General features: G+C 36.2%; 2 protein-coding genes across 19 annotated transcripts in view; one reads left to right on the forward strand and one right to left on the reverse strand.

Annotated features, from left to right (window-relative positions):
• LOC113666546 (centrosomal protein of 70 kDa) overlaps positions 1–973 on the reverse strand; it is a 21,522-nt gene extending 20,549 nt beyond the window's left edge. For 6 of the 18 annotated variants that reach the window (XM_089182542.1, XM_089182532.1, XM_089182531.1 and 3 more), the window contains exon 1: positions 816–955. In XM_089182542.1, coding sequence (XP_089038668.1) covers positions 816–824 — 9 coding nt within the window. In that variant the 5' untranslated portion in view covers positions 825–955. Of the gene's footprint in view, positions 1–792 lie in introns of all 18 variants that reach the window. The other 12 variants (XM_089182528.1, XM_089182527.1, XM_089182525.1 and 9 more) reach the window with 7 other exon arrangements.
• On the forward strand, positions 340–12,914 carry LOC113666538 (bifunctional purine biosynthesis protein ATIC). The gene is made up of 19 exons (XM_027182330.2): positions 340–571; positions 985–1,113; positions 2,370–2,496; positions 3,316–3,392; positions 3,801–3,867; positions 4,318–4,406; positions 5,034–5,112; positions 5,717–5,789; positions 6,315–6,536; positions 6,842–7,096; positions 7,598–7,687; positions 8,259–8,387; positions 8,701–8,793; positions 9,777–9,850; positions 10,126–10,171; positions 11,029–11,091; positions 11,284–11,343; positions 11,716–11,811; positions 12,498–12,914. Exons 2-19 carry the CDS (start codon positions 1,017–1,019, stop codon positions 12,615–12,617), a joined length of 1,857 nt encoding a protein of 618 aa, XP_027038131.2. The 5' UTR covers positions 340–571; positions 985–1,016; the 3' UTR covers positions 12,618–12,914.
• The last annotated feature ends 407 nt before the right edge of the window (positions 12,915–13,321 follow it).

Consider the following 13,321-nt stretch of genomic DNA (forward strand, 5'->3'; position numbering starts at 1 on the left):
TTTTAACCACTATTTCAAGCATATCTTTGTAACAAGATGACACTTAAAAAATTCAACTCCAAATTATACTGTTTTTTTTTTTTAATATGAACGAATATGAATTTAATATGAATCAAAGCACCTGTACACAACTGTGAAGGCTTAAAGAAAGTTCAAGAACTTAAACTTTAAAACTTTGTTTGAGAAGTACATTTAAGGACATTAGGAAAAAAAACTCCAAAAGAATGCAATTGACAATACACATAACACAAGTTATGCAAATAAAAATTAAAAAATTTTGATTATTCCTACACTTTGTACCCAGACTGCAATCCACAGTCTGCATTTTGTACCCAGTCTGAAACGTGCTGTCTTTATTTTATACTGGTCTGCAATGTGCAGTCTGCATTTTGTACCCTGTCTACAATGTGCTATCAATATTTTGGTCCTCGTCTGCAGTCTGCCTTTGGTACCTAGTCTGCATTTAATATGCGATCTGTAGTATAAAGTCTCAATTTTGAACTAGCTGTACCTTGGAACAAAAGAATTTTGAACGTGCGTCTGTTCAGTGATAGATCAAAGTCAGAATGTGGTAAGAACAAAAAAGTGGCACAGTGTAATTGATGTTCTTTCCGCATTTTGACGTCCTATGTGACCTATACTGTACAGACCCAAGGTAGCATAGAATCTACAGGGAAACCTAAAGGGACACAACTTTCCTGATAACTACCACAGTAGAAAATTACAGTGAAAATGGAAGTTGTACGCACGCAGAACATGGAATAACAAACGCTGAACAGACCTAACTACTACCTGTGAGAAATTTTGATTCATACCGTATTCATAATTCGGCAGGAACTTTTAATCTTGTAAATACAGCATATTCATTAACATAGGGGTAGTTAAGTGCAGTGCCATACAAACTTAGCGAGGCCAATAAAAACAACAGTAACGATTGTTTAGACCAAATATGGATGCTAAGTTTGTTTACAACTTCATTCCCAGGGCTTTCTCGGTCGTCTTTCAGAAATGGCGAAATGGCGGTCTTTGAAAACCGGAAACCGTCCCTGGAAACAAAAATTGTTCGTCCACGTGGTTCAATCAAGATGGCGGCACGTGAATGTGGAGAGTTAGGTAAGTTTGAGTACAGGTGCAAGGTCATCATAGAACCTCTTTTCTCGTTTGTCCAAATTATTTCTGCTTTTAAACAAATTTACCAGGGGAAACCCTGACTGATACCAAAAGGTGAAATATGTTACGCTTTGCATTTTATCACGTCATGAGCAAGGCAGGGGAAAAAATCAGCAATTCCAGAAATTCGGAGGGATTCTACATTGTTCTAGAAGAAATAAGCAAATTGGAAAAAGAACAAGAAGAATATAAATTGAAGTTATTACACAGTTTACCATAGGTTGATGGTGGAACACAAATTTCAGGTTACTGCTCTCAAATTCTCAATGATATATAACTATGGTTTCAAAATGCTGAAGTTTTATCGGGAAGAAAGTTGCTCTAAGATGTGAGATCCAATTTGGTTTCCATTTTCTGTGTTCTTGTAACTTCTCTGGTTGGTGATACTATGAAGAGCCATGGACTTAGCCATCATTCCTGTGCAGATTGTTGAATGATTTCTGTCAATCATTTGTTACTTCTGACTGAAAAGATCTGTCTAAGATTATATGGCCGATAATCACAGTTGGATACTAGCTGAATCACTACAAAAGTGGAATCATATCTATTGAATGTCAATTCAAAGAGGCTATCCCCTTTTCAAACATACAAACTACATGGATAGCAAACAGAGGTGGACAACTTAAAGATTTTTAAAATGGACTTAATTAAGAAATATGTAGCAACTAGCTGGCTTCTAGTTGTTTTTTCTACTCTGTAAGAAAAAAATAATGGCATCAGTAGCATCAATTTTTTTTGTTCATTTTGAGAAGATGCATTGTAGGTAATGAAATCACATGCATGTAAATGGTGTGTCTGTCAAGCCATTGTAGGTGATAATAACTTTTCCAGTTCTGACTGTTATGTTGTCAGTTAGTAGTGGAGAAATCTTGAAGTATTCACCTCTCAATCATGACCTGTTTTGGCTGGTTTTTCTAGTAAATGCATGGAAATTCACAGCTCTTAGTATCTAGTTTTTCATTGAAACTAAGGACAGCTGAATCCAAACTGTGTCACTGAGCTCCAATCTGCCCTTGACTCTGATGATGACTTCCATTCAAGTTGTCAAAATGTCAGTCACCTCTACTGACAACAGTAACTGTTGTTCTCAGGACTTAACACTCACCTGGACAATCAAACTACACTATGACAAACTGATTATCTTAGTAATTCAGTGAACAATTAAACTGTAGATCATGTTTTTCTTGTTCTTTGTTTAGCAATTCTGAGTGTTTCTGATAAGCAAGGACTTGTAGAGTTTGCCAAAAAGCTTGATGGATTAGGATTTAAATTAATTGCATCTGGAGGAACAGCAAATAAAATCCGTGCTGCTGGTATTGCTGTCAGGTACAGTGTATGTGCAGTTTCTTGCAACATGTTATTTTATTTTGTTGAATGATGCATTGCTGACTGACTATTATGTAATAGTACACAATGATAAACCAATACAAAATTTCTTTAGCCATAGTCACAGGTTTTAAGAGTGTGTTTGTTTAGGTGACAGTTTCAAAAGCTTTCAGCTATAGGTGTATCTCTCTAAAAACTACAGAAAATATCATCAAGAGGTCTTAATTGTGATATTATTAATGCATGCAAAGTCATAACAGTCCAGTGTAGAGAGTGGTAGCATCTTGATACTTATTCCAAACAGTCAGTTGCGCTCAATGAGGTAGAGTAGAACTCACATGGGGTGTTGCACAACAAATTGCTACACTAAACAGGGTTAAATGGAAAAATATTGTTGTAACCTTTGTCCCATAGGGGATATAAAAGATTGATAATAATCTGTATGGGAATCACTTGGGTCCATACAGATGGCTGGTGTGCTCTGTTACCCCCATTCAATTGGTCTGTTATGGGTGATTTGTGGTTCTTACTAACAGATGTTCTGCATCTTGTGAAATTCCAGCCAAAGGTATTTTCTGCCTCATTTGTGGATTTGGTCATCCTAACTTCTTATCAAGTCCAAAATCCAGTTTGAAGTTAAGATCTCGAAATGTGCCATTTGTGAAAAGCCTTCTCTGCCTCAAAATAAGGCAGAAAGACTCTTTGTAGGTATTTTCCAAGATCCGCAAGCAAAAATTCTATTAATGAGGACTAAAAATTGAGCATTAAAGACCATGTGGGCTAGTTGGTCATATATATATGTAATTTTTTCTCTGACAGGGATGTGTCAGATGTGACAGGTGCTCCTGAGATGTTAGGGGGTAGGGTTAAAACCCTCCATCCTGCTATACATGGAGGTATACTGGACATTTTCAAATGGGTGATTGTTTACTGAATGCTCCAAAGTATTTGATTAGTTAAGACTATGTGTATCTGCCCTTTTATTGTCCCAACACACATAAGTATGGTGTTTAAAAATAATAACTGGAAAATAAATTACCCATAGTTTAAAAGGAGATTATTTTATCAAAGTGCTGTTCTGCTTCACTCTAAGAACTGCTTCAACATTATACTGATCCTTTTCTTTGAGCAAGCTTGTTGTTACAGCAGGCTTGCCACCCTTTATCCCATAAACTATATTATTTGGATTATAATTTGGAGGTATAACTCTGGTAATGATACAAAAAACAAGTTTAATTTCTGACTTCACATTACACACACAAAAAAGATATACATGTTACCTTGAATGGTTTGCTTTGTCTTAGGGATTCTTGCTAGAGTAACTGAAGGAGACAAATCAGACATGGAAAAGCAAAGTTATGAGTATATCAGGTTTGTTAAATTAAACTTAACTGTATGTTTCACTGAAATTAATTTTACATTCATTCTCTTAATTTTTATGATTACAGTGACAAAACTAGACAAATACAAACAATGCGAATAAATATATGTACATGCCACAGAAATATGGGAAAACAATCTGTATACATCTGACAGTTAGAACTACTATTAATAGTTAACATCGTATGTTCTACTTCCTTGCTAGCCAACAGTACGTGACAAGGGCTGTGTGGCTAGAACGTTACTGAGTCTTTCACCACCAGTGCTTGATAAGTTTTAAAGGTGACTTGAGTTAGGAGTTTAAAGGCTCCCTAGTTTGGCTTGTGTCAAAGTGATTTCTTACATTGACATGATGTAACTATCATTTTAAGAAGTCAAATCAACTGCTTCACTGGTTTTAGCAACCATAGATAATTTTATGGTGCGTTCATGTTTTTTCAGACTTGTGGTGTGTAATTTGTATCCTTTTGTAAACACTGTGGCAAAGGAAGAATGTACTGTGGAAGATGCAGTGGAGGAGATTGACATTGGTATGTGATATCTTAAAATTATAACATATTTATAATTTTGTAAAGAGTGAGTCCATCACTCAGTCACAAACAGTTTGGTTAAGGGTTGAGATTCACTATCAGGACCAATTTTTTCAACCAGAAGAGTTGCATTGATATTTTTCTTTTTTCCTAACTTTTAAATTTGGGATCAGGACATGACAACTTACAACATTTATGCTATTCTTTACTTTCCTCATATCACCTCTTTGTCTTACCCCGAATAGGAGCTTGTAAACAGGTTCACACATACCTGACTTATAATACAGAACAAAAAGGTTTCTCCTCTTGAAATGGGAAAAAATGATTAGGCATGAACTTCCGGTAAGGTTACTAGAGACCCACAAACACCTATTAGACTCTATTCAACAACCCTCATTAATTTCATTAGCAAAGTAAAAGTAAGAAAGAAATATTGTGGCAACAATAGTAATAGAGAAGAATACCAATGATTCTAGTTACAGACTTCACCCTGAATCCAAAAGTTAAACGTCACTTTTGCTATGACAAAGTTTTGTAGTGTTTGAAGCTTGAAATTTTTTTCATAAGGAAATTAACCAGCGCACAGCTGTAATATAAATTATTAAATAGTTATTATTTTGTGTTTAGGTGGTGTTACTCTTTTAAGAGCTGCTGCTAAAAATCATGCTCGTGTCACAGTCGTTTGTGATCCTGCTGACTATAATAGGTAAATGAGGCTACAGTTGACTCTGTCAATTACTGTGTATTGAATTTTGAAACTAAACACAAAATTTTTCTTAAAATAAGCCCTTAAAACCATTAGTCTCAAAATTTGAAAAGTGATATTGAGGGACAAGTTTTAGATAGCATGAAACACAACCAAAGTCGTCTTATAAATAGTGAGTGGGCATTCTTCCTTTCTTCACTCCATGAGAAATGTGAATGTTCACGGGGGAACATTTTTTAATTGTATTGCATGAAACGACCCTTATTGAGGGGTGCTGTCTTTTGGAAATATTCTTCTTCATCAGCAGAAGATAGTGTGAACAATTTGAATTGTTTTACTGAGTGAGTTTGAGGTAGTGCTCTCATGTCTGTCTAACCTCTTGTTCTACCAAATGAAATTAAGAAGGTAATCATTGAATGTTTCAACTACCTTTGCCACTGGCTATGGTATTGTTACACCCTTTGCTTTAAAAGGTGAATCTTTAAGATAATCTGTCTCTACTTTTTTTATTGGTTGGCAGTTTTTTGTGAGGATGTAAAGACAGGATGACAGGATAAGTCTATCCTTTTTTTTTTTTGGTTATTGGTTATCACCTTATTCACAGGGTAGTGGACGAATTAACCTCAAGTGATTACCATGACACCTTGCCAAGCACAAGGAAAATGCTTGCCTTAAAGGTAAGAGAATCGTGGAGACAGTACACAAAATAACTGCTCAACATGGCTTCTAAATGACACCCCAGAAACAAACAAACAGGAGCATTGGGCACATCACAAATAAGAAGTATCATCACTTACATTGGGAATTTGTACAAACAACAAAATTTAAGGGTAAATTTATTCCCATGCATTGGCTTAAATTCATTCAGTTCCACTTGAGTTTGTACAGCCTGTGTTCTCCTTTATTTAAAACTCTAATTTCTCTTGTTGTCTGTTGTATTTGGCTTCAGTAAGGAGTTAAATGTACTTGTATCTCAGCTGTATTTACCATTAGTGCTATGGCCCAATTTTATGCATCACCTTTTCATGGAATATATATGGGATATAACTGATCTCCTAACAGTAAATCTATGGGATATATTTGATAACTTTCATAGTTTTGTAAAAGTCATGGAATTTATAGAGTTATGAAAATTTACAGAACAGTATTGGAGATGAATTTTTCTTAGGCAGACTCTACATCATTGTTATTTGTACCTTTAGGCTTTCAGCCACACTGCAAATTATGATAAAGCCATTTCAGACTACTTCAGAAAACAGTATGGTACTGGAGTGTCACACATTCCTTTGCGTTATGGAATGAACCCTCATCAAAAACCAGCACAGCTGTTCACCTCAGAGACCAAACTTCCAGTCAATGTCCTCAATGGCTCTCCTGGGTTTATAAACCTCTGTGATGCTCTAAATTCATGGCAACTGGTCCAAGTAAGTTTCTCCAACCAGGAATATTCAGCTGTGTGTCAGCGCCTGAATGATGTAACTGACAACAAAGGTTATAAATGATCAATTAGTTATTTCTCATCAGCTTTATTATCTCTAGGGTCTATCTCTCTAGAATGAAAGAGTTCTTTAGCCTTTAGAAGAGGTGAAAATCTCCATATATATGAGAATCTTTGAGTTTGTAAATGGCTTCTTCTAAACCATTGTGGATATTGTGGTCTATTAAACTATGGAAGTTGATGCTGTGTTAATAATAGGTTATTACTTATTTACAATCTAATCATATACAGGAATTACGCCAATCTCTGAACTTGCCAGCTGCAGCATCATTTAAACATGTAAGCCCAGCTGGGGCAGCTGTTGGGGTGAAACTTACAACAGAGCAGGCAAAGCTTTGCATGGTGGAAGATATGATTGACAGCTTGACACTACTAGCCACAGCTTATGCCAGAGCCAGAGGGGCAGACAGGATGTCATCCTTTGGTGACTGGGTGGCGCTTTCTGACATCTGTGATCTCCCTACAGCAAAAATTATATCTAGAGAAGTGAGTTTCAATCAAGAGAATGTAAACAGGGGATGTTCTTTAGTATTTAGAATAAGTGGGATATGTGGCACAGATGTCACTTTTGAACAAAGGGTTTACAGAAAAGTGGAAAATGGTACTTTTTAACTTTAAAGGAGGTTGTAACTCTAGAAATGATCAAGTATGTCTTCTGAGAGGTACGTTTATTTCAGTGACAAATTACAAACTGAGTAAAGATTTAAAATAGAAATTTGTTGTTGTTAATCTTTCATATTGAATTATATGTGATAAATGTACTTTGTTCATCAAAAAAAAAATCTTGGAATAGCTCATAAAAAATTATAAGTATTTGAAAATGTCTGCCAAGTTGGTGCAGTTACTTTAGAATCAACAGAAGCCTTTCCCAAAAAATATAGCATTTTCATTCATGGTCAAGGATAAAAAGGTGGATGAAAAAGGAATTGTTTCTTCAGTTACTATGGGTTTGTATGTGTGTAAGTTGATTTGTGATCCTTTCTGTAGGTCTCAGATGGTATCATTGCCCCAGGGTATGAGCCAGATGCACTAGATGTATTAAAGAAGAAAAAAGGAGGGAAATACTGTGTGCTTGAAGTATGAATGAAATATCTTCTGAAAAACTCCTTTTTTTTTTTTTTTTTTTTTCACCTGACAATGATGATGACAAAACTGTACACTTTCAGCCTTGAAATAAGTAGGTGTATACATGAAATACAAATGAAACTTATAGCACTGAATAACAAAGGAACATGAATTGCGCATTTTTTTCAACCGTGCGCGCAAAAAATCATATATACGCATCTGACTACCCTGCATCAGAGTGTATGAAATTCGTCTGTGCAGTTGATGTATATGTGAGCGGTACTGTATGTTGCACTAGGTACACAGGGCATAGGAAGCGGCAAAGTTTTTCATAAAAATACATTTATTGAGTATCAAGAGATTTTAAACTTCTCAGTTTATAATCTCTGGAGCATGTTTTAAATGCATTAAAATACTTTAATCTACTCTATTAATTTTCTGCCTTGTTCCCAGCCTGTCAATTGACCATAGTAAAAACTCTGTTCTCTACAACTATACAACAGTTGGCACATGCGATTGTAGACTGCGTTTTATTTCTGTGAGTAACCCTAAGGGAGAAAGCAATGCTACTTGTTTCTTTCAGATGGATCCTGCATTCCAGCCCCAAGAACTAGAGACCAGAACCATATATGGACTTCAACTTGAACAACTAAGAAATAATGCCAAGATTGATGAGAACGTCTTTAGAAACATTAAAACCAAGAGGCAAGATGTAAGTCAGAGAGAAACAAACTTACACAATCATGTACCAGTACATTCTCCTTATTTAAATAACTTAACAGTGATTGATTCTTTACATTTAATTTAACAGTTTACTGTATTAACATACTCTAGATCTAAGGAAACCATGTGTTGGTTCATTGTTAAGCTGGTCTACCCTAAGAACTTAAGCCCCATTGTACTGAAAGAAAACATGTAGAACCTTCCTTTGACTGATCACTAAGAATAAGATCAACAGGAATCTTTGAGTTTTACCATTTCTTTTTTTAGCTAAAAAATGATGAAAAGTTGTGTTTATGTGTTAGTTACCTGAGACTGCTTTACGAGACCTAATTGTGGCCAGTATTGCCTTGAAGTACACACAGTCTAATTCAGTTTGTTATGCCAGGGATGGTCAGGTATGATGATAGGTACTTTAACTCATGCACAATTAATGAGGCAATTAACCAAGATATGACTTAAACATGGATGAAGTAGTTAAGTAAATAGACTGTGTCTCAAGATTTGTTTTGTTAAATCCAATCATAAATTTTACAATAAAAGCACCCAGTATAACCCAAAACTGTACTCCAGTTATAGGAAACATTCTTACTTCTGACAAACTGCTATAATGGGAGTATTTGTTGGCAAGTCTTTCTTCCTTCTTTCATTTAAAATTAGTCTAACTCAGACTTAATGGCCAGGTTATTTAAACGAAAGTTAGCCATTAAGACAAAATTGCATTTGAAGCCAACTTCAGTATAGCCAAACCTTTTATCTGAACATAGTCTCAATAATGTAATGCAGTCTCAAGATTCCCCAAAGCTATTAATGGCAGTATTTTTATATAACTAAATCAACCCTCCTAATGAGAATCCCTAAGGCCCACTGGTAGTGTAAAACCGTGGTTTGGGTCAGGAGTTGTGTAAATAACTGGCCCGATCTGTGTGGAAATTGTCTAATGAAGCAATAGTGATGTGCTGCGCTGTGAAGAAACATGGAAACGTGTTTCTACTTGTATCACCGTTTTACAGAGCCCCTAAATGTTTCTAGAACTCACATAGTTTGGGACAGATTTTTTAATTTGAGGGTTTTGGAAAGGATCATTGGCCATGGATAGGGAGTCACAATTCTGTTTGTTCCCTTTGTATGAGAACTGACTTTATTTTTTTGTGCTAGTACTAATTTTGTACATTAAAATTTGGCTCTCCAAATGTGATCATACATCTTGTACAAGCCAAAAATTAAATATTAGAGTATTCAAACTTACTTTCATTTTCAAGGCCTTCAAGGAATAAGCTGACTGGCATGCATACTTTTGAGTCTCCTTACACTGTGGCCTCCTACATTGTGTGTGGCTCCTATTCTGATATTCTGTATTTGGTAATGATTATTGTTTTAGGTTATTGGCATTGGTGCGGGACAGCAGTCTCGCATCCACTGTACCAGGTTGGCAGGAGACAAAGCAAACAACTGGTATGATTAATACACATGTACAATTATTGTCAACTAGATGACTTCAGTTCTCTTTATTTCTCAAGGTTCTATCTGGTAAAGCTGTTCATTTTTGACACAATTGGTGTGTTTATTTCAAAAACAATAACTTTGCTATGCAGTAATGCATTGCTTATCATCAGAATAAGCACCCTAAGAAACAACTGCTTGCAAAAAAATTACACTTGAAAGGAGATGTATTGTGTAAAAGTGTTGGCTTTTACTTTGTTTTCCATTTTTTGATTCTCTTTCTATAGGTGGCTGCGTCAACATCCAAGAGTTCTTGATATGGTTTTTAAAAAGGTGAAAATTGATGTATACTTTTCTAATTTTACATAATTTAGTATGCTTTGATGTAGAACAATGAAATGTAATCATTCACAAGAATTTACCTGCAGAGGAGAAACTAATATTCACATTCAAAATAGGATAAATTTGTATGACATCAGTGGTAGTGTATCAATTACAGATATAAGCATATAAATGAATGACCAAGGCTTGCCATAAATTCCCTTTATCACAATGGGAAGACAAGCTCAGATCATTCATTACTTTCTTATTGAGTTCCATGGATTGACTTTACAATAATTCCAAGTGACAGACGAGTGTTGTGATTCCAAGGAGTAATCTTGCCATTCGAAAGTTTTCGTCGAATGTGCTCAAACATTGCGTGAAGACGCCACCATTTTGAGTCTTATTTAGTACCCCGTGCTCGGGGCGTAACAAAATCGTAGTCGTCATTTCCTCACCTCTAAGGGTTCTGTTTGGACTCTTATTGAGCTAGACAATTGAACTGCCTTCATAATGTTCGCTACGGTTATCACTATTTTATGTGCATGCAAATAAACCCTCTTGGCCTCGCCATGAAATTCTCAAGTGAGAATTTCGTGGTCTGTAAACACGTCGTCGGGACTAGAAAGGTTAATTTAAATGAGTGTGGACGAAAAACAATTAGGCCCGCCATTCATGAAAGAGGTCTGTAGCACTCTCACAAAGGGCTTCTAGAGCATCCTCCTCTTTTAGATGGGGGCGTCCGTTGAGTACAAGTTCAATTTGCGGAGAATATGGGAGAAAAACAGTAACTTAGGCAAGAATCTGTTTCACACAGGTTTCTCTGTGGCCTATATTATTGTACTGATTTTTCATTTCTTTGTTTTTAGGGAGTTAAAAGAGCTGAGATGTCAAATGCCATTGACGTTTATGTCAATGGTACAGTTGGGCAGGTACAAGTCTCTTCTTCTCAGAAGCGATGCGAGAGTGTTTATCCTTGCTTAAGTATTACATGAAGGGTTAATCTAGATTGTATATTATGACGTCAGAACCAAGAGTTAAAGGGAACATAAAGGTAATCACGAAAGCCTGCCATTTGATTCACCTCAGCCATACTTTCCTTGTTTTGACTCGACCCACTACAGGATACTGACAAAGAAACATGGGAAAGGATGTTTGAAACTCCACCAGCACTTCTCACTACGGTAGGTCACAGAAAAAAAAACTTTGAAATATGGGTTGAAAACCAAGATTTTTTTCTTTGTTATTATTGTTTATTTTTTAAAACAGTTTTGAACTTTTCCAGGTATTGGCAAATTTTAGACAAGACTTTTGTTAGGGTAGGGTGAAATTTTAAGAGGCTTGCAAAGACTCTTAGTCCTACCTTGTAAGGTTGCTTAAAAATTGATCGAAGATGTTGAAGACACTTATCGAAGTGGGCGACTTGATTCTCTCCTGCCTTCATCATTTGAAGCAGTTTCGCGTGAAATACGGAACCTGGAGACGAGGTTCGTTATGAGTATATAGAAATCTAGGACTGTGCATCACTGTTGACTCTGATTGATTGATATCTTCAGGCTGACAGACAAGAGTGGATTGCTACCCTTAAGGGCGTCTCCTTAAGTTCAGATGCTTTCTTTCCATTTAGGGACAACATTGATAGAGCCCACCTGGTAGGTGCTCTTATTTATTATTCTTGTTACAATCTTCTTCAACTCTGTCCCATTTCCATTTTCCAGTTCCCTGAGTCTGTTTTTATCCTTTTCAAATGAAGTGAAGTGATATGAAATGAAAGGAACTGGAACGAGACGAAATCATAATATGAAATGAAAGGAACTGGAACGAGACGAAATCATAAAATGAAATAAAAGCAAGAGATACCAGCAATAAAAGAACTCAGCCACCAGCGCGTTTCATGTAGAGGTTAAGATGTCTATTCCATGGCGAGAAATTCTACATGAGAACGATTTGTTATTTCATTTCCCTGAATTATCATAAATATCAATTTTTTCATTCTGTAAAGGATTTTTCGATAAGAGTAGTGATGAATGAGTAAGCTAATGGGAGTCAAATGTATTTTTGAGCAACTTAAACACATGCAGTAACTCTTAAGGGATTGACGAGATATTTGGCACTTCAAATACCGCTTAAGGAGTAGCCAAGTGTTCACTTCACAACATGTGTTTAATCGTGGACGAACCCATCTTGTGGGCATGGATATAACAATATATCATGGTCTTCAGTGCTAGAAATATTATCTTAAGAGTATTCGTGACCAAAAGAAGAATTAAGCTTTATTATTGTTTTAAATAATGCATGGAATATGTGGGTTACAGCTTTTAATGACGTTCGCTTGCAGAGTGGCGTGGAATTCATAGCGAGCCCAGCAGGATCTGTAGCTGACGATATTTGCGTCAAGGCAGCTGATGAACATAACATGACAATGGCTCTCACTGATGTGAGACTCTTTCACCACTGATACTAACTGGAGAAGAGTTATTGTGACAAAGCTTGCAACTTACACTTTACCTTAAAAATGGATTATAACTGTTGAGCGTTGTTTAATTGTAAACAGTGCAACGCTTAAACTTAGCGTTAAAAAGTAAATTATCCCTTGTTCTAGTGTGTCGCTTGTTCGTGGACCTTGGCGTGTTGATTTCCTCTCAACTATATAAGCACGAGAGGATTTGTTTAATTTGTATCAGGTCATATTAAGCGAAAAGAAAAGAAATGTGTTTTAGCAAGGTAATAAAAGAAACACGATGTAGGCAGTTAAGAAGTAGTGTTCTTTGGGTTGATGAGCCCGAAAAACGACTCCAAACGAACTACCGACTACTTATGTCGTGAAGATTCCGACTACATTCGCCCAGCCCAGTCTTCTACGAGGAATGAGGTTACGGGTAATCCCTTTTAACTTTATGCAACACTGTTGTTGGTTCGTTGGTTTTGGAAAATTATGACTGGTGTATATTGTTGGAAGAGCAATGAGCTCACTTCCCACCCCTACAGTCCAGGTCCGACTTTCAAACGTGAGTTTATTCGACGGTTGATCCACGTCGTTGATAAAAGGGTTTTCTTGGGCAAATTTCCACTGTTTGAAAAAGATGTGCCCATGGCAATTTATACTCCGCCCTCGGGATCCTAAAAACCCTCTTGCTCAATCCTTGTGAAAGCATCACAAGA

The sequence above is a fragment of the Pocillopora damicornis genome, chromosome 9 (genome assembly GCF_964200805.1).
Source record: "Pocillopora damicornis chromosome 9, jaPocDami1.2, whole genome shotgun sequence".
Classification (NCBI taxonomy): domain Eukaryota; kingdom Metazoa; phylum Cnidaria; class Anthozoa; order Scleractinia; family Pocilloporidae; genus Pocillopora; species Pocillopora damicornis.

Excerpts from the sequence above, each read along its gene's own strand:
- LOC113666538 (XM_027182330.2), top strand. The coding sequence starts at position 1,017 with ATGGCGGTCTTTGAAAACCGGAAACCGTCCCTGGAAACAAAAATTGTT. Across the intron at positions 4,407-5,033 it reads AGTGGAGGAGATTGACATTG|GTGGTGTTACTCTTTTAAGA; the intron begins GTATGTGATATC and ends TTTTGTGTTTAG. Across the intron at positions 8,794-9,776 it reads GTTATGCCAGGGATGGTCAG|GTTATTGGCATTGGTGCGGG; the intron begins GTATGATGATAG and ends TTATTGTTTTAG.